The sequence below is a fragment of the Microcebus murinus genome, chromosome 6 (assembly GCF_040939455.1).
Source record: "Microcebus murinus isolate Inina chromosome 6, M.murinus_Inina_mat1.0, whole genome shotgun sequence".
NCBI lineage: Eukaryota > Metazoa > Chordata > Mammalia > Primates > Cheirogaleidae > Microcebus > Microcebus murinus.
In genome coordinates, this window is record NC_134109.1 from 84109455 (window position 1) to 84137443 (window position 27989).

The 27989-nt window shown below is 44.5% G+C and overlaps 1 protein-coding gene across 2 annotated transcripts in view; it reads left to right on the forward strand.

Annotated features, from left to right (window-relative positions):
* Positions 1-4159: 4159 nt before the first annotated feature.
* Positions 4160-27989, forward strand: part of SQOR (sulfide quinone oxidoreductase) — a 39683-nt gene continuing 15853 nt past the window's right edge. Inside the window, exons 1-4 of one of the 2 annotated variants that reach the window (XM_012766722.3) lie at positions 4160-4506; positions 21695-21945; positions 24101-24271; positions 24905-24958. In XM_012766722.3, coding sequence (XP_012622176.1) covers positions 21712-21945; positions 24101-24271; positions 24905-24958 — 459 coding nt within the window. In that variant the 5' untranslated portion in view covers positions 4160-4506; positions 21695-21711. Of the gene's footprint in view, positions 4507-17321; positions 17421-21694; positions 21946-24100; positions 24272-24904; positions 24959-27989 lie in introns of those variants that run through there. The other variant, XM_012766723.3, reaches the window with a different exon arrangement.

The window sequence follows — 27989 nt, forward strand, 5'->3', positions numbered from 1 at the left end:
TCACAGTTTGGGAAGCTGGGAAGTCCAATATCAAGGTGCCGGCAATAGACAGGGGCTTTCTTGCTGTGTTATGACATAATGGAATGTGAGACAGAGCGAGAGGGTGAGGAACTATAGATTGGTAATAGCACCAATCCCACCCATGAGGGTGGAACCCTAATGGCCTAATCACCTCCCAAAGATCCCATCTCTTAATACTGTTACAATGGCAATAAATTGTCAACATGAATTTTGGAGGAGACAAACATTTAAACCATAGCAATAACATGATAACTACAATAACTATAATATTAGCATTTACTGTTAACTGAATACTTATTCTATGCCACCTATAGTAGCAATCACTTTTTATATATTAACTCATTTCATTTTCATAAGAATCCTATGAATGAAATACTTTTCAAAATACTAATTTTATAGATGCAGTTAACTGAGGCAAACTGGAACATTCTCTTTGAGGGTAGTGATGTGCAAACACAAAGATAACTTTTGGTCTTCATAGTCCCACATACTCTGAGGTGTTTATGGCTCAAGAGGCATCGTATTTATTCTTCTAGCATACCCTTGTGGTAGGAGGACAGATTTTATCTCTATTTTATAGATGAGGAAATTCTGCACAATTTCTGGTGCACCACCCCTTGATCCAACATTCAAGTATGCAAAAAACCAGTTTTTGGTAAAATAAATTAGGTTCTATCATAGCTCAGATAATTATAAATATCAAGCATTTTTGCATGGGTTTAATATACCAAAATTTCCAGGAACAGATCTATTGGAAATAATTGAGAAGATTATACTTTATTTTTTCCAGAGCTTCAGAATTATTCACCATTTCAGAAAATCATGTCACAGAAACAATGCTGCAGGTGGAATGGAGATGCCAATAAGAGTCTACAATTTGCATTTGAAGCTATGGTGTTTGTTCATGGCAATTTTGTCATAGATGCAATTGACCCCTCTGAAGATAGAAGGTGTTGATTGAAACAATTAAAAATAATTACTCAAAATTCACAAAGCCAAATAAAAGTTTAGAGGAAAAGTAAATACCTGCTCCAAAGAGAATTTGAGATTAAATTTCTGAGAAAGACTAGATTACAGATCCAGTACTTTTCTTATGTCCTAGGAGACCCCTCTGGATGGAAAGGCTAAACTGAGTGAGCCATACCCTGCTCTACGGCATGCTAATATACATATATTTAACAAAACCCTTTGTGGCTCTAGGACTGAGGAGTCTTCACTATCATACTACCTTGCTTATATATGCAGAAAACAACATATGATAAGAAGACTTTGTATTTATGGGGCCTATAGTAGACATCTTCCACTCCCTTCCCCCTTCTGCCTGATATTCAATCCCTTCCCCATTTTGGGGGGGGCACTCATCATAATAATTCTGGTGGAAGTCAGAGGGGCCAACTTTGTGTCTCTCTGCTTTGACAGCTGTGATGCTGGCCTTTGACATACAGTTGGTCAACTGGACACTTCCACTGAGAATTGAATTCTGATTCTCTTTAGATTTGTGTCACTCACTCTAGAGTAATTTGTGATGATATGGGAGTATCTTGGGGGCAGCCAGCCTGTTCCTGGTAAAAGATGGTGTGGTACTTACTGCTTTTTGATTCTCCAGAGCCACCCTGGTTCCTATTCACATCTCCTGCCATCATTGCTCCATCATTTTGATGGTTCTGTGAACCCCCGAGAGCATTTTAATACCCCTTTCCTACTTAAGGTATGCAGACTGGCTTCTTGCTTGCAACCAAGAATGCTGATTGAGATAGAAAGTTTTGTAGTGTGTGAAGCACCTCCACATACATTAGTGCTTCTTGTCTGAAAAACAACTTCAATGACACATATAAGGAAACTTGAGCCACCCTGTAGCCTGATAGCAATTTTAGTTATTATTTGACAAACAGGTTGGCTGTGAGGAAAACAGCACATTTGGGAGGTGTTGGCACTTCCTTTAAAAAACTAGGCATAAAATGTATTTGTTCTGTCTGCCTGCCTCCTTCCAGTTTTGAGAATGCCTGATGGTCTGGCAGGATGAAGACCATGTGTTCTTGGTGCGTAGCAGAACTCATCCCCAGCTTTTGCACAAGCTTTTGCACTGTGTTACTGGGTTACTATCCCAGCTAGGGAGGTTTTGTCAAATGGAGTGTGTGTGTGCATGTGTGTATGCGTGTGAGCTGCTTCTCTAGCTACTGACTCATTTAGGGAAGCATTTGCGGGCAAGGAAGGGATGAGGGTGGGGCTTGCTCAATAGGCAGAGAAGACAGTACTATTTAAAGCTACATGGCAATAGGATCAGTTTCTTTGCCCTGCTCTTTCTCCTGTCCCTTCCCTTTCTTGTGCTATTAAGGATCCCTTTCTCTGTTCTCACTCATTCCTGCTCATGGGCCTATGTGTCTGTCTTTCCAGAGCCTTGTCAGTTTGCTTTTCCTTCTTGTGGATGTTCTTGAATTGGGGTGTGTTCTTCTTAGTGCCAGCCCCTCCTATCACTTCCTCTTCTCACACTTTAATGATGCTTCTCCTAGTTTCCCCTCTTCCCGAGTGCACTTTCACCACTCTGCAAACATCACATGGGTAGCAATCGAGTCTGAATTTTTAACAGTGTATGCCCAGATAGCAGGTATGGGACTTGTTTGACATGTACTGGGCAAGGACTCAGTGAATATCCCTCAGATGAAAGAATGACTGGATAAGTCAGTGAGTAAACTCTCAGTCCCCTTCTTTTTGTTTGATGGAAAAGTTATAACCTCTGCTCCCCTTTGAAGTGTTTTGCAGTGGAAGGAGGGGTCTTGGGTGAGATGATAGAATAAATACACGTGAAGGCCCAGGATGTGGGATTTGCTCAGGACATATTTCTTAACTCTCAATCTGATTCCGTAGCCACCAACCTAAAACCACCCAGCAAGTGTTGGCACATTTCCTGTGATTCCTTCTTGTTTGCACCCTTCCCATGTAAGTCAGGGCTTCTTAACTGGTATGGGGAGCATGGTGGGCCTTGGAGGTCAGATGAAGAATTTTGGAAATATAGGGGGTGCAATTTTATCAGAATTTTGGGACACACTCTATTGGCATTTAGAGAGTGGGGATCGGGGATGCCAACCTCCTGTGCTATGTGAACAGTGCCATACAACAATTAACTGTCCAGAGACCTGCACAATTTCTGGTGCCCCACCCCTTGATCCAACATTCAAGTATGCAAAAAACTAGTTTTTGGTAAAATAAATTAGGTTCTATCATAGCTCAGATAATTATAAATATCGAGCATTTTTGCATGGGTTTAATATGCCAAAATTTCCAGGAACAGATCTATTGGAAATAATTGAGAAGATTATACTTTATTTTTTCCAGAGCTTCAGAATTATTCGCCATTTCAGAAAATCATGTCACAGAAACAATGCTGCAGGTGGAATGGAGATGCCAATAAGAGTCTACAATTTGCATTTGAAGCTATGGTGTTTGTTCATGGCGATTTTGTCATAGATGCAATTGGCCCCTCTGAAGATAGAAGGTGTTGATTGAAACAATTAAAAATAATTACTCAAAATTCACAAAGCCAAATAAAAGTTTAGAGGAAAAGTAAATACACTTTCAAAGGTTTTTCTTTTTGGAAAGCTTGTAGCACTTGCACTTCTGAGGTTATCAAAGCTTAAAATTGCAGTAAGACAATCCTGTATTTATTATAAGAAGGGACTGCTGGGTCTGATATGGGGGAGAACCACTGACCTACACTTTGCACCCACCTAGAAAGAACAGTCAATTGAAAATGTCCGGTCATGAAAATGGGATGGGACATTGCGTGCAGGCCAGTGGCTGAAAGCCAGCTGACCTCAGCGTGCGCGCTTTGAGGGTAGCGCTCCAGCGCGCCCCAGTGCAAGTCAATGAGCTGCTCTGAGCCTTGGTGGCCTCATTTGTGAGATGAGCGTGGGAATAGCTGTATTTCTGGGAAGTCGTGGGAACCTGGTGAGAAGCCCAGGGCACCCTGGCGGACCCAGTGCAAACTGCCAGGGCCTCTATCTACAGCGCCCCACCTCCACCTTTGGTCCAGATTATGCAAAGCTGTTGGCACCCAGGGGCGGGACCGTCAGGTGGCCTCCGTGTCCTTTGCTCGTGCGCGCGCGAGCAAGAGCGCGAGCGCGCGGGGCCGCGCTCCAGGGCGCACCGGGGTTAGGGGCTACTCTGTCCTGCCCGCTCACCCGCCCGGCGGGCAGCTTCCCCGGCCGGCTGGACCCCAGTTCCCGGCTCTGTCCTCCGCCAGCACTCAAAGCCCGGTGCGCTGGTTCTGCAGCCTGCCCTGGTCATGGTGCCTGGGCAGCGGCGCCGGGCGGGGCAGCGGCGAGAACTTTCCGACCTTTCCGGGGGGAGCCTCGCTCTCCCCGCCTCCAGCGTCCGCCTGCAGGGTGCGGAGCGCGGGCGGGTCCCTAGCAGAGGCCTTGGGCCCCAGAAGGGATCGGCAGTTTTTGCTGCGCCATCGCAGGGGCGGAAGGCTCCGCTCACCCCCGGGTAAGCGGCAACCGGGAGCCGATCTCCGGCCCTCGGCCAGGGGACGGGGACAGGGCGGGGGCGGAGATCACCAGGTGTTGGCCCAGCTCGCTGTTGGCCCAGCTCTGCCTCCGCAGCTGGGACTCCGCAGCCCCATTGCGCCGCGCCACAGACTTTCTTTCCCCAAGCCCGGGACACCTGCAGCTTTTGCCGCCCTTGTCTGGGACGCGGGTCTTGGGACTTTCGCTTCCTTCTCCGAGTGTCGGAGGAGCCTGGGGGAGCGGAGAGGGAGACCTGCCAGGGGCGGTTAAAAACCCAAGTATCTGTGGTTTTGGTGTGTGGAGATTTCTGGCGCTTTCCACTTGTTGACTGTCACTCACCACGGTCCCCGAGCGGGAGTGGGTGCTCAGCCTTCGGGGGTCAGAGACTGACACCGGCCCGTCCGCCCCTAGCGTGACACATTTATCCACCTACACTGCGCATGGGACAGAGGGGCCCTCGATACGTCAGCTGCGGCTGGAACCTGCAGGGGAGAGCATTTGGGGCATGTGCCGAACCGGAATTGGTGGGAAGGGGAGAAAAGGTCCTTTGGTGGAATCAGGGCTCCTTTCTTTTCCTTTTCATCTGTATTTTAGTTATTAAAATCCCAACCTAGCTTTTTGCTCAAAGACACAGCCTCTGGATTGGCCTGGGCTGTCTCTGGGCTCTGACCCATTTTGTGCCATGTACCCCTTTGACAGCACTGGGAAGACTAAGAACCCCTTTCTCAGAACAATGCTTTTAAAGGTATAAGATAAAGGTAGAGTATTATAAAGGAAACTAATGGCAAAACACTTGTCAAAATATTAAAAGAATTTCTGATAGTAATATATGTGCCTTTTAAAAAAATCTAATGCTTTATTAAATAACGAGATCTAGCAGTGGACCTAATAACTACCATCATTTTGAAGTAGTAAAGAGCATAAACAATATTTCAAGACATAGGCAACACCTGTATAATAAGAAAATATCTGTGATTTCTTTTGGTGATGAAGTCTTAGGTACTGCTGATACTCCTGTGGTTTGTTGCCTAAGTACATAGTTGAAGAAAATGTTAAATTTCAATGAAAGGCCGGGCGAGGTGGCTCACGCATGTAATTCTAGCACTCTGGGAGGCTGAAGGCAGGAGGATCATATGAGCTTAGGAGTTGGAGACCAGCCTGAGCAACAGTGAGACCCCGTCTCTACTAAAAAAATAGAAAGAAATTAGCTGGACAACTAAAATATATATAGAAAAAATTAGCCGGGCATGGTGGCGCATGCCTGTAGTCTTATTTACTTGGGAGGCTGAGGCAGAAGGATTGCTTGAGCCCAGGAGTTTGAGGTTGCTGTGAGCTAGGTGACACCATAGCACTCTAGCCTGGGCAACAGAGTAAGACTCTGTCTCAAAAAAAATTTTTTTCAATTAAATATAATGAAATAAAAGATGTAAATGTTAAATATTAGTGAAAGTAGATATAATTTTTTTCCAACAAAGTTCATGGCCCCCAGGTTAAGATCCCCTGACAGTAGAAAGGACAATGCTCAGGAAGTCAGATGACTTGGCCTCTGGGCTTGACACATCCATTGACATTTCCAAGGTCCAGCATGACCTTGGCTTTGGAACTTCTTTGAGCCTGAGCTTCTTCATTGTACAGTGGAGATAATAGCACCTCCCCATGTATTTAACACAACCAGCACTGCATCTGGTACAGGGAGGTGAAGTAGGTACCATTTGTTAGAACTTGTCTGTATCCCTCCCAAGCTTATGGCCATCACCATTGTATCCCCAAACCTGGAACATGGAAGGCACTCAGTAAATATTTATTGAATGAATACATGGGTTGAAGAGGGTTGCTTGTAACTACAACTAAAAAACAAAATTCATCAAGGAGACAGCTGGTGGTTTGGGAAATGACTGTTTAAATTTGAGGTTTTTTTTTTTTTTAAACTGGTTGAACAAATATATAAACACATCTGGAACTGGAGTGCTTGGAATGTCAGCCAGGGCCCATGGATCTGTGTGTAGTGTTCTGCCAGAGAAAATGAAATTGAGTGTAGGAAGGAAACCAGGATTTTGTTGCAGAACAGTCTCTCCTCCATCTTCCCTGTGCTGAGGCTTGTTAATCCGATGATGTGTTGTAACACAGGAAATGTCTTACAATGAATGGACACAGACCCGTGATGAGGCATTTCTGGGCAGAGATGTACATTCTTCTTTTCTTTTCACCTTTCCCTGATCCACTACTCACTACATAACTCCTCTCTGACTCTGAAGATTTGGTAATAGGGGAAGTGTGGGTAGTTTGCTAAAAGCTGCCCAGTCTAGGCCTGAAGCCAACTAGTTGCTTTTTAATTCCCAGCCTTAAAAGTCTATGTAATCTACCAAATGTGTATGGTACTAATAAAGAAAAGTAGATACAGCCAACCATCCCTGTTATTTACTCTGTGAAAGTTCTAAACTGGGGTAAGGGGGGTGAGGGAGAGAGAAATTTGTAGAACCTGAAATTTAGAACACACTGGTGCTGTCTATGTCTGTATCTTTGGGAAGGGCAACCACTGGTGTTGTTATGGACTGTGTGTGCCCAGCTACCTGCAAATTCATATGTTAAACCCAGTATCCTGGGATGTGACTGTATCCAGAGATAGGGCCTTTAAAGAGGTAATTAAGTTAAATTAGGTCATTAGGGTGGGGATCCTATCCAATCGGAATGGTGTCTTTATAAGAGGAGGAAGAGACATCAGGGGCATGTGTGCACAGTGAAAAGGCCATGAGAGGACATAGCAAGAAGGTGGTCACCTGCAAGCCAAGGAGAGAGGCCTTAGGAGAAGCCAGTACTATCACACCTTGGTCTTGGACTTTCAGCCTCCAGAACTGTGAGAAAATAAATTTCTGTTGCTTGAACCATCCAGTCTATAGTATTTTGTTGTGATGGCCTTAGCAAATTAATACTACTGTGCACCCCACCTGTCCAGAAGAGTCTTGTACATGCTCTCTTTCTACAGACATTCTGTATGGTTCCTGGGATCCTGGCTGAGGTCATGAAAGCTACATTTACCTTTACAAGTCTGACTGTCAGGAAAAGAACTTGGTGTCTTCAGCAAATGACCCAGGTTAGCTGTTGTGCCCTGTACATAGTAGGTGCTTTATAAACACATGGTTGGTGATGGGATGATGGTACATCCTTAAGTACCATGTGGTGACTCCCTTCTAATCATAATGAATTTCCAAGTTTTGGTCTTAGCCTACCCATCTGGGAACTTTCATTCTGTCTGGCTGGGAACTAGCAGCTCCAGCTTATCCATGTTAATGGAGAGGAAATACCTGTGTCTTTATCCTGCAACCCACCCCTGACTTCTGGAAGTGGGGCCTGTGGTGATTTCACTTTATGATACTTTCTTGTTTCCTTGGCTATTTGTCTAAGGCAGCCCCTGATGTCCCCATAGGAAGATGATGTGTTTTAACAACCGCCTTGTTTAGGATATAGATTGTGAGAGCTCCTCAAGAAAGTACTGGGTCTAGCAAATGTGGTTTTGCATTCCTGTAAGCACGTGAATGATGCTTGAGATGGATGAGGGTCCGTCTCATTCTCTGGCCATCTGAGTTTGAATGATAATCATGAGCCAAGGTCTAGATGATCAAATCTAAGCTGGTTTCAAATGATAGAGTAATAAGGTCTTTAATGTCAGTTAGACACATCCGATTATTTTATACTCAGGGAAATGAGTCAATATGGTTAAGTGGCTTGCTCATGGTCCCACAGTCTGTTTCCTTGCTTATAAGATGGAGATAATAATTCCCATCTCTCTGATTGTCGTGAGAAATTATGTAAAGCACATATCATAATGCCTGTCACATAGCAAGCCTTCAACAAATGATTGTTTTCCAGATGCTTTTATTATGCCTGGGCTAGTGCACCTACCCATTGCAGCTGCCCAGTGAGTCACAGTGGATAATGGTGCAGGTGTGGCACTTGGGGACAGAGCCTGAGAGGAATGGTTTCCATTTTGATTATGTTCCAGGCCTAGATATCAACCCTTGTCATTCTTTGCCACAATAATTCACAGCTCTGATCAATCTAAAGAGTTAGTAGAACAAATGTCTACTTGTTGCCATTTGAATGCCTACTTGTGAAACTTCATATCCCTTTTCTCCTCATTTAGAGGATCACAAAGCTTTAGAGAAGGAAGGGACCTTTGAAGCCAGCCAGCCCGATCCTTTATCCCATTGATGAAGAAAGCATGGCCTGGAATGGCTAAGGTAGACCCCTACCTGGCACTACCTGGAAGGTGGACCTGTGGCACCTAGTTGGACACAGAGACTCTCCCTGTTAGGGAAACCAGCATACCTGGTATTTTGTCTACACCTCATTCTGTCCTAACCAGTAAAGGATTAAGTTTAGCGTCTTCGGCAACCATGTTCAAAGAAAAAATGTATACCTTGTAACTAAAGAGTCTTTTCTCATTGTGCTAAGACCTTACACACTGGATTCCAGAGAATGGTATGCCTGGGTAATGGGTCAGTCCCTGTTCACAATGAAACTCCACTGTTCAGAGTCTCCTTGCATGAGAGACTTGGAGCGGGAATCGCAATGCTCCTGAGGGCGATGAGGAATTTTTCTGTGGTCATTTAACAGAGTCAGGAAACCAAGGCCTATGTTGATCCCTGCTGTGTGACTGGGAGCAACGTAATTCCACAGCAGGCTTCCTTCTTCAGTGAACTGGGTTCTGTAGCCTGCAGATGGACACACAGGCACATGCAGACTTTGAAAGGAAACCTGAAATATACTTGACCAGAGGCCAACTGTGAATGGTGGGGTTGGAGGGGAGCTGAGTTGTGCTTATTTATACGCTAGAACCTGAGAAGTCAAGTCCCCACTGGCTAAAGCAAGCAGAAAAACAAGGCTTTTTTTTTTTTTTCCCTATAGAATCCAGTCAAAACCCTTAACTTTCAATTGAAATAATCCAATTGATTGACTTATTTTTTTTTCCTTTTCTGGAAACTAAATGCAAACATTTTCCTTATGTAAATATAATTTTTGTTTTCTGCTTAGCAATTGCGTTGGTTCGGTGAAATTGTCAGTCCTCCCATGATAATGCTTTCTTTGATTATAAAAAAGTATAGGCTAGGGAAACTTGAAGGAAATTTCTCAGTAGCAAAGGGAGCCACTGTTTCATTGGCATCTTCATTAGTGACTCTTAATCAGTAACTCCTTAAAGAAAATTCCCATAGATTGTCCCTAATGAGTTAGGGAACTAAAAAACCCCACTGTGACTCCAATCCTGAATCATCAGCCAGCTGCATCCCTACGCTTGCTCCTGTTTCTCCGATGACTCAGTCCTGGTCCACAACTGGACTTGATTCATAGCTTAATATTTAAACAAATGTTTGGATTTATAACAGCTCCAGAGGGAGGGTTCCAACATCACTCTGGAGGGCTAAGCTTGCTCCATTTTCCTTGTTTGTTAACAATATAGTAATCTGGTTCCTGAACACACAGGCAAGGAAATGCTGCCATTACTCAAGAGGAGCTGTGCCAAGAGGAAGGGCACGGCAGCGTAATCTCTTCGTGGAACAACACTTAGTTGATTTTCAAGGGGGGTGGTTTCCTTCTCTCTCACTCTGCATTGGACCTTTACTACATTTTGAGAAATCCAATACTGTTACATCCTCTCCATTATCTCTACCGGAACACGTGGATGTACTGTCACGGTTCACATTCTTCCTTCTTCTTTATCCCATATATCTAATTGTTGCAAAACTTTCTTCAACATGTGTCTCACATTCATGGCTTCATCTCAGTTCCCACCAGCTCTTACTGGTGCCTGAATTTCCAAAACAGCCACCTAATGGATTTTCACATTCCTGGCCTTTCCTGTTGCAATAGATGAACTCTTCTTATTCACTGCTGGCTCCGCAGTGCCCAGCACAATGCCTGGCATATAATAAACACTCAAAAATGCTGAACTCAGCCGGGTGCGGTGGCTCACGCCTGTAATCTTAGCACTCTGGGAGGCTGAGGCGGGCGGATTGCTCGAGGTCAGGAGTTCGAAACCAGCCTGAGCAAGAGCGAGACCCCGTCTCTACTATAAATAGAAAGAAATTAATTGGCCAACTAATATATATATAAAATTAGCCGGGCATGGTGGCGCATGCCTGTAGTCCCAGCTACTCGGGAGGCTGAGGCAGGAGGATTGCTTGAGCCCAGGAGTTTGAGGTTGCTGTGAGCTAGGCTGACACCACGGCACTCACTCTAGCCTGGGCAACAAGCGAGACTCTGTCTCAAAAAAAAAAAAAAAAAAAAAAAAAAAAAAAAATGCTGAACTCAACTGAATTGCTCCAATTCATCCTGTCAATTCCCCCAGGGGACTCTTTCTAAATCTTTATATATTTTTTAAAAGCCAGTCAAATTTAGCATTGTCTAAATCTTTCTAAATCCAGTTTCATTAAGAACTTCCAAGGACTCTCACTGCCATCGCAGGGACGCTCAAATACAAGCTCAAATACACCTCAGTGCTGGGCGGGTAACTTAAAGGAGCAAGGAAGGAGGCTGGGTGGGGCTGGGGTGACCGGGAACCTTGTGCAGGGTGGAGATGGCCAATGACCGCTCAGCTCCAGCCAAGGGTTTCCATGTGAGAATGTGGGCTTGGTATTGCCAGAGGCCAAGAATCTGGAATTTTTTTGGCGAGATCTCCAACATTTGTAATATTATCAACTAATTCAAAATTCAAGAAAACACTGTGAGCCAAACCAAATGCAGCCACTTGGCCTGCAGGTTGCTGTTTTGTAACACATAGATGGGATTACTATTGTCTGTCTAGGATTAAGCTCTTATACCTAAATGTTAGCAACATACGCCTGCACAATCTTTTTTTTTTTTTTTTTTTTGAGTACTATTCAGCTCTAAGCACAATCTTATTTCTCTCTCTTCCCTGTGCACACCTGCCCTAGGCTGCCCTCCTTTTGATCCACAGTTAGGTGATTCTCATTCCAAGTGATTCTACTTCCAAAACCTTAAATCCAATTGTCCAAAACTAGCTCAAACAGGCTCCTGCCTTAACTTCCCTGTTTGTGCTCACATAATTCCTTTCTCTTCAGCTGCCTGGATGTCAACTTGGACTTGTTTTTCTCCCAGAGGCCTTTCCTACTTCTCCGAAAACATTGTTTCCCCCAGCCTCTCTCTTTCATCTGAATCTTTGCATTTCTAATGCTAACACCTAATCCAGGCCCTATCACGCACACCTGGACCCCTGCAATGTCTCCTCACTGATTTGCTGAACTGGTTTTGTTTCTCCTCCAACTAAATTTGCTCCACACCAGATTCCTCTTATGTTGCCCACAGTGTTCTATCACTTTCCAGAACCTTGTTTTTCTGTGGAAAGCCTCAGTGCCCTAGCACGGCCCTTCATCATATGGTTATGATATTTCCTTCTCATCATCTCAAAGTCAAGCCAAATCTGGTCTGCCTGCCATTGCCCAAACACTGCCTGACTGATAAGCTAGCCTCCTGTCTTATCAGTCAGCGTATCTGGGAAACAGTTGGCACACTGAAAGTGTTTTTACCCAGGGCTTAATGAAATAACTATTTACAGAGGCTCAGGCAGGCTCAAGGGAAATGAGCAAGAGGGTGAAGCAATTGTATTGGTTTGGGGCTTGCGGATGCATGGAGGGGATGGATAGAGCTTCAGCTGACAAGAGGGCCACCCCAAAGGAGCCAAGGCCTTCGGCTCAGGGATACACCCACTGCTGAGCGGAGGCTTGACAGAGAGGGGGCTGGAGAGTATATAGCCTGACCTTCCTCTCGTTCCAATCTCTAATGTTCTACTAGTGCCTTCCACTGGACAAACCCAACTGGAAGGCAGAGGGCAAGGGAGGCCAGTTGCTGCACACTTTACGGGTTTGCTCTCAGGGCTCAGAGCACGGGCAGAGAAGGGTGGAGAGAGATTTGGAAAGCAGCCACCACTTCTTGATGCATTTGCTCACGCTATTCCCTCCTGGTGTACCCTCCCGTAGAAGTTGCACTCATTAAAATGTTGCCAGTCTTTTACCTCCTGCTCAGATTCTACCTATTTCCTCAAGCTTTCATCGATTATGCTTCATCAAAACACCTAATGGTATTTGGATCATATTGATTACATGGCACTTTGCTTCTGCCACTGGACCTACATACAGGTCGTTAGATGTGCGCACATCTTTCTCTTTCTAGCTTGAGCAGGGATGTATCCTAGCACTTTGTGTTTTCCTCTGCACTCAGTATACTTTTTCTGTAATGAAGTTCTACCTTCATTCATTGCACATATGTGGGGCATATAAAGGTATTGAATAAATCCACTCATCAGTTAATTCATTCTTTTGAGCAAACATTACTAAGATTCTTCATCATACTGGCTGCTGTACTAGGAATTGGGAATAAAACAGTGAACATGTCACATCAGGCCCTTGTGCTGACAAAGCATGCAATGTAGTGGAATGGAGTATATGTTAGTCCTTCCCCTTCCTTTCAAGTATTATATCTTCCTGAAGTGGCCTTTCCTTGTTCCTTATCTTAGCCATGGCCCAAAGTCCAGCCCAAGCCCCAGCTTCTTCAGTCCCTCTAGCCCACATTGATTCTACAGTCGTATTAATGACCTTTCCCTTCTTGGAACTTTCTTGTAGTCACTTGGTTATTTGTTGACATTCTGACGCATCTACTTTCCCAGAGAGATTAAAACCTCTGGATGGTTTCAGACTCTGGTTCTGGACTCTGGTCTCATCTATCCCCACTGACACTCTCTGGGCCCTTCTTGTCCTTCCCTGGCGTGGTCCAGGTGGTTGGTGGTGTAGGTAGAAAACCTCTGCAGTGTACCAAGAATGTAGGACTGGGTTCCTTGGCCACCTTCTCACGAACAGTTGCCAAAAAATGCCCACCATTATTTTCTAACCCTATATCATTTCTGAACTAGTGGAAGGGGTGTTGGGGTTGGCTTCCAAAAATATGGATTTATATTCTAGCTTGTAGATTTTTTTTTTCCTCTTAGAGACAGGCTGTTGCCCAGGCTGTAGTGCAGTAGTGTGCAGTAGTGTGATTAAAGCTCACTGGAGCCTCCAACTCCTGGGCTCAAGTGATCCTCCCATCTCAGCCTCCCAAGCAGCTGGGACTCTAGGCATGTACCACCATGCCCAGCTAATTTTTCTTATTTTTTATAGAGACAAGGTTTCGCTATGTTGTCCAGGCTGGTCTTGAACTCCTGGTCTCAGGTGATCCTCCTGCCTCAGCTTGTGGATTTAACCAGCATGTCATTTAACTTCTCTGAACCTCAGTTTCAGAGAAGTAAATGAGAATAACAATGATGATATATGTATTCGTTTCCTAGTGCAGATTTATATCTTACAACACTGTAGTTGAGAAATCTGGCACAGGTCTCACTACTAAAATCAAGGTGCTGGCAGGGCTGCACTTCTTCTGGAAGTTCCAAAGGAGAATCTATTTCCTTTCTTTTTCTAGTTTGTAGATACTGCCTGCATCTTTAGTTCCTGGCCCCCTTACTCCATCTTCAAAACCGCAATTTTTCATTTTCTGACCATTCTTCCATGGTCGTGTCTGCTTCTGACCACAGCTAGGAAAGGTTTTCTGCTTTTAAGGATCTATGTGATTAGATTAGATTGGGCTTACCTGGATACTGCGGGCTGCTGTCTTCATCTCAGTGTCCTGGGCTTAGTTACACCTACAAAGTCGCTATTGCCATGTAAGGGAACATATTCACATGTCCTGGGGATGAAGGCATCTTTGCAGGGGCGCAGGCATTATTTTGCTCATCACAGTCCACACGCAGGCTCCCAGAGATCCATGCTCGCCCCACATGCAAAATATTATTTCCTCCAGTCCTAGTTCTCCAAAAGTCTCAATCCATTACAGCATTAACTCAAGTCCAAATGCTAATCTAAGTCTCATTAGCTCGAAAGTCTCAATTTCATCATCTAAGTAATCTGGTTATGTATAGATGAGGTTCTGGGTATGACCCGTCCTGGGCAATAATTCCCGTGAAACTAAAGAAACAAGTTATCTGCTCCCCAAATGCAATGGTAGGATAGGCATAGGATAAAAGTTAAAGACATTCTGGCTAAAAAAGGGAGAAAATGGGAGGGAAAAAGGAGTCACCAGTCCCAAGAAATTTCAAAATCCAACTGAACAAACTCCATGTGGTTTCGAGGCCTGGGAGTGATTCTCTGTGGTTTTCAGCTCTGCCCTCTGGGACATCCCTCCTTTCTCATGAAACGTAGCATGTGTTTGCAGCTGGTAGTTCTAGTTCATTTTTGTTCGACATTTACTCCTTCGGTTTATTTCTTTCCTCTTGCATTTTACTAAAAGCAGCAAGAAAAACTCTGGCTACATCTTCAGTACTTCACTTGGAAAATCTCCTCAGCTAAATGTTCAATTTAATCTTTTACAATAGTCCCCACCCCCTATCCATTTTTTTTTTTTTTTTTTTTTTGCTTTTTGAAGTTTCAGTTACCTATGGTCAGCTGTGGTTGGAAAATATTAAATGAAAAATCCCAGAAATAAACAATTCATAAGTTTTCAGTTGTGTGCCATTCTGAGTGGCATGATGAAATCTCATGCTGTCCCACTTTGTCCTGCCTGGGACATAAATCATCCTTTTGTTCGGTGTCTCCGTGCTATATATGCTACCTGCCTGTTATGTCGTAGCCATCTCGTCATCAGATCAACTGTTGCAGTATTGCAGTGCTTGTGTTCAAGTAACCCTTCTCTTATAATGCTTAATAATGGCCCCAAAGCATAAGAGTAGTGATGCTGACATATTTTTATAATTGTTCTATTTTATTATTGTTGTTGTTAATCTCTTATTGTGCCTAATTTATAAATTAAACCTTATCACAGGCCTGTATGTATAGGAAAAAACACAGTATACATAGGGTTCTGTACTATGTGAGATTTCAAGTGTCCACTAGGGGTCTTGGAATGTATTCCCCATGGCGAAAGGGAGGAACTGCTGTACAAATTCTACTTTCCACAGAACTGCAATTCTCTTAAGCTTTCTGGCACTATATAACACGGATCCTTTTTCTCCAGTGTCCAAAAACATGTTTCTTATTTCATTCTGAGCCCTCACCAGCAGTAACATCTATATTTCTACTATTAGAGTGTTCATGATGATTTAGGTATTCTCTAAGGTAAATTGTGTTTTCTCTACTGTGCTTCTTAACTTCTGCAAAGCCAGTTTCCACTCTGAGGCACTGTTTTTATGATTTTTCTTGTTTGCCTTTTCATTTTTTTTAACTCATTTTAACTTTCAAACATATAAGAAAATAGACCACCACAAGGAATGCCCATATGTATGCATCAGTTGGCTTCAAGTTGCCAACACTTCATGACTCATCTTGTTTCACCTACACTCCTATACAACCCTCCTGAAATATTTTCAAGCAAATTCTATATCATTTTAACTGTAAGAATTTCAGCGTATATTTCTAAAAGATAAAGACTATTTTTTTTTTTTTTTCGAGACAGGGTCTCGTTCTGTTGCCCAGGCCAGACTGTAGTGGTGTTATCATAGCTCACTGCAACCTCAAACTCCTGGGCTCAAGTGATCCTCATGCCTCAGCCTCCTGAGTAGCTAGGACTACAGGTACTCACCCCTATGCCCAGCTAATTTTTCTATTTTTTGTAAAGAAAGGGTCCGGGGATCTCACTCTTGCTTAGCCTGGTCTGAAATTCCTGGCCTCAAGCAATTCTCCCACCTCAGCCACCCAAAGTGGTGGGATTGCAGGTATGAGCCACTAGTATGCCTGGCCAAAAAAAAAAAAGACTCTTAAAGATCTAAATTGGTACTATTATTGCACCTTACCCTCCCTGCAAAAAACCTCATGTTTTCTTCTTTTCAATTTACTTAGTAAGCTAAAATTTAATACCATATATTTATTCCCTCCCAGCCCATTCCATGAGATTCAACCAAGAGTTGCTTTAAATTTGAATGAGAATAAAATTCAGCCAGTAGGCATTTTTCCTGAATTTTCATATAGTTTGAATTAAATTCTGCTGCTTAATTAGTGAAGTTAATTAATTAGGCAAGTTCTTTAACCCTGTTCCAAACCTCAGTTTTCTTATCTGTAAAATGGGGATATTATTTACAGAGTTGTGAGGAGTTTCTGAGATAACATAACTATTAATAGTAAACAATAAATGTTAGCTATTGTGATGATGATAATTTCTTCCTACTTTTCCTATCAAATCCTGTCTTTTGGAAATAATTTGGTTACGAGGTGTAAATAACTGATGATAATGTTAGGTCTGACTTAATTATGTAGGCCCAGAAAGCTCAAGTGGGAGGATCTAGTTAAAGAGAAGTCTTCCAGGCATTTCACCACCTGGGCATTAGGTGTAAGCCTGACCCGTGCTGTGTAGACAAGGCTTGCTCTTGCCTGAGGGACTGGAAGCCACAGGGATCCAGAGTGACAGCTCAGAGTCAGCTCAGCCCAGGTCTGGTGGGAGGAATGGGGGTGGGGCGGGGATGGCGGCAAGAGCTGAGGCTATTCACTGTTTGCTTTCCGCTTTGACTTTGGGAGTGTTCTCCAAGGGGTGGTCTGTTAAAGGTTGGTCCTGTGGTTATTGAAAATATTAGCAAAGTGGACCCAGCCTGGCCTAGGCTTGAGTTAAAACAATTGGGAACTGTAAAAAGACTCGCTGTTTCCTCAAAAGCAGAAATAGCTGCAGGATTGACTGCAAGCCTACTGGCTTGGTGGACCTTTGCGATGAATGTTGTAATTCTAGCTGCTCACACACCATGTCATGTGACATGGGATTAGGAAGCTTTTGACACAGGCAGCCTGTACTGCTTGTCCAGCAAGGGCTGCTGAGGCGAGGTGTGGCATTCCAAAGACTTGTCCAGACCTTGGCCTGGAGCCAGGGGCCAGTGATGTAAGTAGATGCCCAGGCAGCTCTCTTCACTTTCAATCGGCAGGGATTTTACTTGTCCAGGTAGACTATAGATATATCAGAGCATTTATTTGGATGCTTTGAAGGAGGCATTCAATTGATTTAGAATTAACAGAGGGATTTTTTTTTATCTAACTTAAAAGCATGATAGTATTTAATTATAAAATATAGTACATGTGCCGCTTGTTGAGTAAAAACTAAATTTGCCTTTTTATCGATTTTTTTAAAAGTGTGCTTCACCTTGTAAGAATATAGATATAAAGTAGTTGCATTCCTCTGTGTCATTGGTAGTTAACTCTTATTTCTTAAACTAACAAGTATGTATGTTTCAGGCTGTCTTCTGGAGAGACTAAGAAGTCATATTAGATTTATACTCCTTGATTGTTTTGTTGACAGAGGTTTTCTGTTTCTTCTCTGCTGACTTCAGGGTCGAGTTTGGCCTTCCTTTCTTTTCTTCTGCTTTCTGGTTAAGATTGTTTGGCTGTTGCAACAACCAGAAAAACAGACAATTGAAGGAAGCAATAGACTTGGTTTAGGTCAACGTCAGAAATTTGTGTTGGTTCCTGAGTGATATTTTCTGACACCACTTCTAACACAAAATATATGGTTCCCAACACCAGTCAGTTCTCTGACACTGACTGAGGGCTCAATAGTTCAATTCAGTTTGGACGTTACTTCCTGGAGTTTGCACGGACCCTGTAGGTTAAAGGCTCAGTCCCACAGACTGTCCCCACTGCAGATGCCAGCCAGGCAGCACATCTGCTCCTGGTCCCCACGCTTGTGTCTGGCTGGCTGCAAATTCCAGGGTTCCCACGAAAGATCCCCCTTTGGGTTCCATAATTAGCTAGAACTATTCAAAGAACTCAGGAAAACACCTTACTTATGTTTACTGGTTTATTATAAGGGATACAACTCAGGAATGGCCAGATAATTTCACAGAAGAGCTACGTAGGCCAAGGTATGGGGAGTGGCGCTACAGGGCTTCCCTGGCCCCTCTGGGCTCGAGGCCCTCCCAGCACAACCTGTTCACCGACCTGAAAGCTCTTTGTTTCTGTGTTCCAGAGTTTTTCTAGAACTTGGTCTCCAGGCCCCTCCTCTCCTAGAGATCAGGGGCTTAAAATTCCAGCCTTCTAATCACAGTCACGTGTTCGGTCTTTCTGGTGACCAGCTCCCATCCTGATCTATCTAGGGGACCTGCTCTTGGTCACCTCGTTAGCACAAACTCAGGGGCTTGTTCTGAACAACAAAATACCTATCACTCAGAAAATTCCAAAGGTTTTAGGAGTTCTGTGCTAGGAACCAGAACAAGGACCAAATATATTTTTTATTATACAATAGTTCCAAAGTGGCATTTTAAAAACTTCTACTTATGCATCATTGCCCTTGGGTGGTTCTAGTCTTTGACTCTAGACTGCCTTCTCCACAAAGAGTGTTAGATTATGGTTCTAGATTTGCCGATCTGGAAGTTTAGATGATGTTACATTGTTAGACGGAGTTACTGAGATTTTGGGAGTTTCAAAACTTGGGACATTTGCTCTAGCACATTCTTTTTGTATTTTTGGAGTTGTTGTTTATAGTTGGAAAGTGAAATTTGAATGCAAGGCCAGGGCATTCTGCTTTGTGGTTGTTATTAATGATGCCAATGAAACTGGTTCAGAGGACTTTATGTTTATAAATACTGAATTCTGAAATAGGCTACGGGTCACTGCTGAAATAAGACAGAAGCAACCTTCTCGGCTGAGTGAGGGAAATATTTGCGTTAGCTTTCAAGAGAAGAACCACAGCGTGTTAGGCTGGAAGGGAGCTAGGAGGTCGAATGAACTCAGAGGGAGTGGCTGGAAAAAAAGAAACTTAGCCCAGCTGTCTCCACTCATGGGGCTAAGATACAGTGTCAGGACCATGAAAACATGGTGTCTGTTTTCTGGGAAGTTGTGGGAAATATGTTTGCTTTTTATTTTCCATTTAACATTGTCACACAAGCATTGTTTTATTGTTGTTGATACATCATTATTCTAAAGATCACAGATGGCATAGTGGAGAAGTCTAAAGTAGAGGCCTGAGTTCAAATCACAGGGCAGCACTCGTGGGCTGTTTGACCTTCAGAGAGTCACTTAATTGCTACCTGCCTCAGTTTTATCATCTGTAAAATGGGGATGATAATGGCGGGCAACTCAAAAGTTAAATGCTTATGCAAAGGACTTAGTATTTGTTAGTCACTACCACCAAAATGAAGATTTTTATTAACATTAATAGGTATACAGTAAAAACTTTTATAAAATACAGAAAAGCAGAAGAAATCAAAATCACCCATTATTCTAAAACCCAGAGAAAATCACTTACCCAGTGCTAAGATAGATTTTGGCTGCCTTCTTATTTTTTCCAATGCATTTTCTCTTACATAGTTGAGATAATATTGCATTTCCAATTGGTATCCTGATCATAATATAAACATTTTACATATTCTTTGTAAACATAATTTTAAAAGACTACTTAAGTCATTTTGTGTACCATATTTTACTTAACCTTGCCCCAGTGTTCTGACCTTCAGACTGCTCTCTGCCCCCATATTAAATTGGAGACCTCAGCCTTCCCTGGCTGGTACGGAGCTCCTAGTTGTTTTTTTTCTGTCCCCAGGATGTAATCAGGACTAGTCCGCAAACCAGTTAACAGGGGGTTGACCATATTATGAATAAGTGTGTGAGAAATATCTTTGTAACAGTGTTCCTTCTTCAGTATTAGAGGTTATCTCCTTAGCCTAGATTCTCAGAAATGGAAATACAGGGCCCAAGGATGATAAGTGTTATTTTCTAGAAGGGTTGCCTTGATTTTAGACTTGGCAGCAACAATGTATGAGCTTGCCCTGCTTACTGGGGGCCTGGGAATCCCCTCCCTCCAGCTCTGGGTTGCTTCCCAGATATGAAATATTGAGGAAATTGTCAGTGGTGCCAAAACTCTGAAATAGAGTTAGTTTTAATTAAAATTAGCACCCCTGGCTCCTCCTTCCCACTGCCCATCATTTTCCCCCTCCAGGGCCTGCCCTTCTTTCTTTCCTAGCCCCTTCCCCTCTCAGCCTTCTCTAATCCTCTGGGGCAGACTTCCTCTTCTCCAGTTTGGGGGGGGGGGATTTTGGGGGAAATGACATAATTAAATCGTTCCATTAAGATGTTAGTGACCTTAGCAGCTAGAAGTGTTATTCCTTGGCTGGGCATTTGCATTTTAATAAGATTTCTTGGAGCAGTATTGAACCCGAAGGACTGAACTTGATGGTAGAACTTGGGGCACTGTAGTACCCAGGAGGGGGAGATCCTCAGTGTGGCCCTTGAAGTTATACAGGTGGGTGGGGGCCTAGAGGTCAGGCCAATTCTATGCACCGGGGAAGCAAAGGCCAGGCCCTGCGAAGCCTTCATTCTCTCTCTGCCAGAGCACTGGCTGCTCAGATTAGAAACACGTTTTCCTAAAGGTAAAAGTGCGTCTCTCGGAGGAACTACTAAGGAGAAATTGTTTACCGAATTGGCTATCGTAAAAGGGTGGTCAGCAGCATGTGCATATTCTTTGCATAAAATATAACTTTATGATACCAGGCAGGGCTCCTTTTATGGCCTTTTAAAAATCATCTGGTTGAAATTGCTGAAGGGGTGGAGGGCCTTTGCCTGTTTGATTTGGTTAAATTGTATGGCCCTGGGTCAGCAGAGCCAGGAGGGCTCTGAGTGGGGGCCGGGGACCTGCTTGCCGTAGTCAGAACCCTGAGCGGCAGAAGGTGGGTTTCTTGCTGGACTATTTCTGCTTCAGCAAAGTCTTGGGTGCCCTTGGCAGCGAGGAATGTTACAGGTCTCTGTCTGGACTCAGACATCAGTTCCAATGGACTGAAAAGCCGGAGAAAGCATTGAGGAGCACGCCTGAGAGGCGAATGGGCCACAGCTGGATACAGCCGGATGGTGCCCTAGGTCTTACGGCTGGAGGAGGATGGGTACAGACGAGTTATTAGGAAAGATTTACAGGGTGGGGGATACCTAGTTCACAAAGGCCTGAACGTAGGAGAATGGAGAGAGATGGAAAGCTTAGCTGATTGGGAGCTACCAACTGAGCGCTCCCAGGATACCTGGGGACCACAGCCAGAGGGAAAGCAGTCTTGAGAGATGGTGGAGACCAGCTGGAGTGGATCACGTGCCAGCCTTCCCTTCCTCTGCAAAAGATAATGCCATGGTCCCCTCGTGGTTTCTACCTTGGCACTCATATCCCCGTCTGTTCCCTTCTAGCCTGATCCCACCTGAAGATGTCCCCACTGGTCGCCTTGGTGGCAGGGCCCCGTGCCCGGCTCTTTGCCTGCCTGCTCAGGCTGGGCTCTCAGCAGGCCGGCCCCCTACAGCTGCACACGGGGGCCAGCTGCGCAGCCAAGAACCACTACGAGGTGCTGGTGCTGGGCGGGGGCAGCGGTGGGATCTCCATGGCCGCCCGCATGAAGAGGAAGGTGGGTGCAGAGAACGTGGCTATTGTTGAGCCCAGCGAGGTAAGTCTCCCCTTTTGAGTGGCCGAGTCTGTGAGTGTGTGTGTGTGGGTGTATGTGTGTGTGTTAGGGGTGGGGTGGGCATGGCTGTCAGGTTAGTGAATTCATGTCTCCAGGTTAGTGCTTCTCCTGGGCATAAGAAACTGCCCATCCCAAAGGACTGGGAGAAAGTGGAGGGAAGGAGGGCCAGAGGGAAGACAAATCTCTCAGCTTTTTGTGTTCCCCTTTGCATTAGTTTCTTAGAGCGGCCATAACAAATTACTGCAAACTGGGTGGCTAAAAACAGCATACATTTATTCTCTCACAGTTCTCTCACATCTCTGCTGGCTTCTGGTGGTTGTTCACAATTCTTGCCACTCCTTGGCTTGCAGCTGAGTTGTTCCACTTCACTTGGTGCTCTCCGTGTGTCTCAGTGTCCCTGTGTCTTCATGTGACCTTCTTAGAAGGACACCAGTCAATGGATTTAGAGCACATTCTACTCAAGCATGACCTCATGTTCATTGGATTGCATCTGCAAAGACCCTATTTCCAAATAGGGTCACATACACATGTACTGGGATTAGAACTTCAGCCTGCAGTTCAACCCATGACACCCTCCCACCCCCGTTCTCCTGCCTGGAGGAAAACCAGTGGCCACTGCACTTTCCTGTCTGTTCTAGCCTGGGGAAGGGATGATGAGTTGGAGGGCTGAGAGGCTTCTGGAAAGATGTCAGTGGGCTTAAGAATTTTAAGTGCAAAGGGATTATAAACTGATTATAAGGGAGAAAAGGTATTTGACACTAGGAGGGAAGACTAAGTCTTATGAAAAATATTTTAAAATAGTCCAAAAGCTTCAGAAAAATATTCAGTATTTTTGGTGGTTTGCCTAATGTTTCCCAAGGAACTGGGCATGTACCAGTTGGGAGCTGCATCCTGGGGAGGAAGAAGCAAATGGATCAGGTGCCTATTCTGGGGGGAGGAGGGACAAGAAAGGCAGGCTCCTCTCCAAGAAGTCTCCCCAGTAGAAGATGATGCTACCCAGGGCTGTGGTCTGAGGGGAGACTAGGGGGCGCTCTCTGCCACTTTCCTTTTCAAAGTGGTGTCTCTTCAATTGAGGGACACCACTTTCAATGATAGTGGTCAGAGAGCCGTGCCAGTGGCCATTCTCTCTGGCGTATGTTGTACTGTAGCTAACTCATGGGCAGGTCTCCCAGTCGGGCTTCTCTTTGTAGTGAGACTGGCTCCTCTGGGAACTTGATGCAATTCAGGAGGCCAGAATCATGTCTGTCCTGCCCTGAGAGGAAGCGCAGAGCAGGAGTCTCTCAAGGGAGCTGCCAGTGGCTCAGGCTTTGGGTACTTTCCTGCTGAGTCTGGTTTAGTGGTAGCTGGAGCTGATGATGTTTGTAGTCTAAAAACTGAGCTTGTATTTTTGTCCCTCTCCCTGTTCGAGATGGACTTGACATTGAGGAGCTCTCTCACCTGGAGACCTCTGCCCCCCTCCTATTTGATCACACCCCTTACTGGTTGTAGGGAAATTGCCAAGACATTTCTGGTGTCCTCTTCACCTTTCCATGGGTTTTGGCAGCTCTGACCAGAGCCATGTGGGGTAGAGGCTGGTGCCTACTGGCTTTGGGTGTAAAACCTGGGAGAAAGGAGAAGGGCTAATTGGGAGTGTCTGTGGTCCTCCATGGGCTTGGGAAACACAATCGGAAGTTAATGAAGTTTTGAGGATACCCAGCAGTGGCTGTAAACTTTCCAGACTTACCACTGTCTCCACGTGCTTCTGAGGTACTGTATTTAGGCTGCCAGGCTTAATTCTTCTTTATATCTATGCACATAAGGGTATCCATAATGTGTGTGTCCATATGCATGTATATATAATGTATATATATTAAACACCATATCAGCTTTCAGCAATAAATAATAAGGTGGTCACTAAAGACAGTTTATAGATTTTTTGGATGATCCTGGAAGAAACGCTATGTCGAGTGACTATCCTGCAGAGCTTAACATAATAGGAGACACCAACCAGGGGGAACTAACCATTTGGAGACTTTTCTATGGGATGCTCTCAGGCTCAGGAGGGAGTAATTGAGAGAGTCTAGCTCATATACCTTTAGTTATAACCGCTTTGATCAGCCTCAAATTGGAATAAATCCCCAACTACTTTGTTTCCCAGAGACATTTCTATCAGCCAATCTGGACGCTGGTGGGTGCTGGTGCCAAACAGTTGTCCTCATCTGGTCGTCCCACAGCAAGTGTGATCCCATCTGGTGTGGAATGGATCAAAGCCAGAGTGGTTGAGCTGAACCCAGACAAGGACTGCATCCGCACAGACAACGGCAAGGAGGTAACCAGCACGGGCCTTTGGATGTTTTGTTAATCTGAAGGCTTGTATCAATGCACAGCCACTCTCAAACTGGATAGCTTCATGGGGAAAGAGTGGTATATATTTATGCACGTGTGTGCCTGTATCAATGTGTGTGTGTTGCATACTGCACGAGATGGCAAGGTGTGTGGTCAATGGAGGAGACTGAGCGATGTTGAATTAATAAATAAACAAAGAAGACAAGTATTCGTTGAATACCCACTGCATACCCTGTTCCTTAGAATAGTATCTCGCATCTGAATGTTTATTGAACAAATGCTATTGCTACGTGTTAAAACAGCAGGCCCTCCTTGCATCTCTTTTTTTTGAAGCAGCCAGCTTTGTTACCTGATACCTGGCTCCCAGAGCAATGGGATACTAGAAAGTACCCACCCCAGTAACCCTGGGGGCATCATGCCAGAGCATAGAGAGCAGAGGGCATGGATGGCGAACTGGACCATGTATCCCTCTTTGCCTGCCCACCTCTCTCTGTCCCAAGACATTACATCAAAAAATGGAAAGATGGTGCTGACCACACACATCTGTGTCCCCAGTCAGCCCTTGAGCTGCTGCTTTTTGGGTCCTGGTCTAAAATAACACCTTTTTCTGTTGCAGATCTCCTACAAATACCTTATTATTGCTCTTGGAATCCAGCTGGACTATGAGAAGGTACTGTTTTAAACTGTTTCTGTGTTACATTGGCTTGTTATATCAAGATTGAACACTGCATTTAGTTGTTTTATATTCATTTTGACAAAGAATGAAGTTCCAAGGAATCCTCTTCTAGTTTTATTTTTCAGCAGTCCTTTTATGGATGGTTTTTAAAAAGTCTTCTCTAAGATTCTGTCGGTAGTAACAAGTTGTTCTAGTTTTAAGCTTTAATCAGAGTTCAGGATGTCCATGCCCTGATGGTAATTCTTACAAAACAGCAGCCTTTTCCATCCTTAAAAGAAACCTTCCTTTCTATGTGGGACTGAGTTGGCAGTATTAAAGATTACATTTTCTTTTGGAAGTAAGGTTTAGATTATGAATCTTTAAGCAGACTTTAAGAGCAGAATGCCAGCAGTTAGTTTATCAGATGCTGGAAGGACATGTGGTTTTGTTGTGCAAATGCTGGGTTTTTTTTTTGTGTGACGGACACAATGTAGATGCTACCCAGAAGTTCCTTAGATCTCCCTTTTCAGTGAACTAGGGGGCCAGCTGCTATCTGACTGCTATGAGACTCAAGTTTATTTTTCTAAAATATAGTGGAGTAAGTCAATAGTAGTCATTTCCAGGAGTTTGTTGGGAACTGTGGGTAAATATTTGCAGCACATGAAGTATCCATGCCAACCAGGTCATGAGTTGCAGGAATGTGATCTGGGCAAGGACCTCATTGGGGTTGGCCCAGCAAGAGTCTTTGAAATGCATTTTTGTGTTAAAAAACAAAAACAAAACCAAACCTCAATTGTGACGTGTCCAGGGGAGGGTAGTGAAAATGTCTTGGGATGTGTTATGTGAAAGTTCAGAGAAGCCGTGAGTTGGTGTAAGTGCTGAGATGACTTTTGAGTCAAGGTGCCATGAGTCTCATGGAATGACAGACAAGCTATGGAGTAGACCGAATGGAGAAGTGTGCCAATTTCTACAACTTTTGGAAGGTCCATGCCTCTCCCCCAAATCCTCGCAGTGTGGACCCAGCAGAGGTGGTGATTTCCAAGGCAGTCTACCCAAGGTCCTGTAATGCCACGTGAAGAGGACTGAAGAGGTCAGTGCTGAGAGTTCGTAGCAGACTCTTGCAGCAAACCGCGAAACAATGATAATTAAAAGAGGCTATTGTTATAGAATCTCTGCTGCATTCCAGGAACCTTGCTAGGAATCAAATATTGATTCTTCACCACTACTTGTGAGACAGGCATTTTTATCTCCACTTGATAGATGAGGAAACTGAGGCTAAGAGAATGTAAGCAACTTAACCATGGCCACTGTGCTACTTGGCACTCTTTGATTGCAGGTACTAGAAAACCACTCAGGTTAGTTAGTGAACAAAAAGCGGGGGTCATTTGATGAAAATACCGGGGTGTTCCTGGAACTCTAGGGCAGGAATGTAGGTGAGACTCTGGCAGCGCTGGGTGTCCAATCTGGGGTCGTTGGACCAGGCAGGCTCTCTCTGTCCATCTGTCCCCACGTCTTTGTCAGCCAGCCTCACAGGATCTCTGCAGCATGGTGTCCTGCTCGCTGGTCTACTGTGTGGCAGGACAGTCCCCCGCTCCCCAGCACACAGCCTGTCACTGTGCAGCCAGAAGGGGAGTCACATTTTGTGTCTTTCCCTGACTCTCACTCTCCCCTCCTCTGCTCAGAGCTCTCGGGGAAGCAACTCTGCTGGGATGAGGGGCCACACGCCACCCTTCACAACACAGGCTTCCTGAAAGGAGTGAGGTTACCACTGTCTGGCGCCTTTTCCCTCAACCACGGCTTCTTTAGACTAGGGAAAAAAAATGAAGGAGATAATGGGTCATCGGCTGTTTGCGAGTTTGGCTTTGGGAGCTAGGAGATGCGGTGGTCCTGTGGGAAGACGCGTAGGCAGGCGGTTGGAGACCTCGGTGTCTGGTTCTTCAGGAACCTGGGCAGGACTCTCAACCTTGCTCTGCTTCAGCTTCCCCATCTGTTCTACGGGCTAATAACATCTCCCTGCCTCCCTCAGAGGCGTACCGCGAACATCCAATGTTAGCAGAGTTGTGTAACTTTGAAAACATTAAAACACAAGGTGACCGTATCTATAATAATAATAATTACTATTGAGATTGCTAATATTACTGCTATCTAAACTGTAACAGGGGTAACCAGTAACAAATAGTTTTATTTATAGTGAATGTGGATAAATAATGAACCCAGGTCACTGTAGAGATGATAGGACTCTGTTTCCTTGAGGCCTCAGGGAAGGTGTCTGGGTGACCCCAGAGGTGGCCTGGAGCATGGCCTGGGGAGGCTCTGAAGGACCAGCCCATCTTGAGGACTGTTTCTTGATGGGTTGAAGTTGAATCTTCTCTTGCTGAGAACTGGTGCTTAAGTCTCTTTAACCTGATCTGTGACATCTTCATTGCACTCTGTGAAGCTTCTAGCATTTAAGATTGAGTACGTAGTTAATTGTATTGGCACTTACAGGCTAATGTTTATGGGGCACCTACCGTGTGCATCAGTCCTTTTATTCATCCCTGAACATGCGTGATCTCGTTTACTCCTGCCAACAACACTGTGCAGCATGCACTTTTATCCCCATTTTACAGGAGATGAACATAAGCTTCTCAGACCTCAGCGTGCATTAGCTTCCCCTGGGGGCCTGTTAAAACAGAGTGCTGGGCCTACCCCAGAGTTTCTGAGTCAGTAGCGGTAGGGTGGGGCCTGGTAATTTGCATTTCTAGCAAGTTCCCAGGTGATACTGGTGCTACTGGCCTGAGGACCACACTCTGAGATCCACTGGCTTAGGAGTCCTAGGTAATTTATTCAGGGTCCTAGGTAATTTATTCAGGGTCCTAGGTAATTTATTCAGCTAGTGTGTGGGAAAGCTGGGACTCAAACCAGCTGTGTGGGATTCTAAAATCTGTATTTTTAATTACTTGGCTTTACTGCCTTTACCAAGAATTTGATCTGGTACAAATGTATACAGGGAAATTTAAGTTTGCTATTCTTGACAATATAAATGCCTTTTTGGTCCTGCCTATCT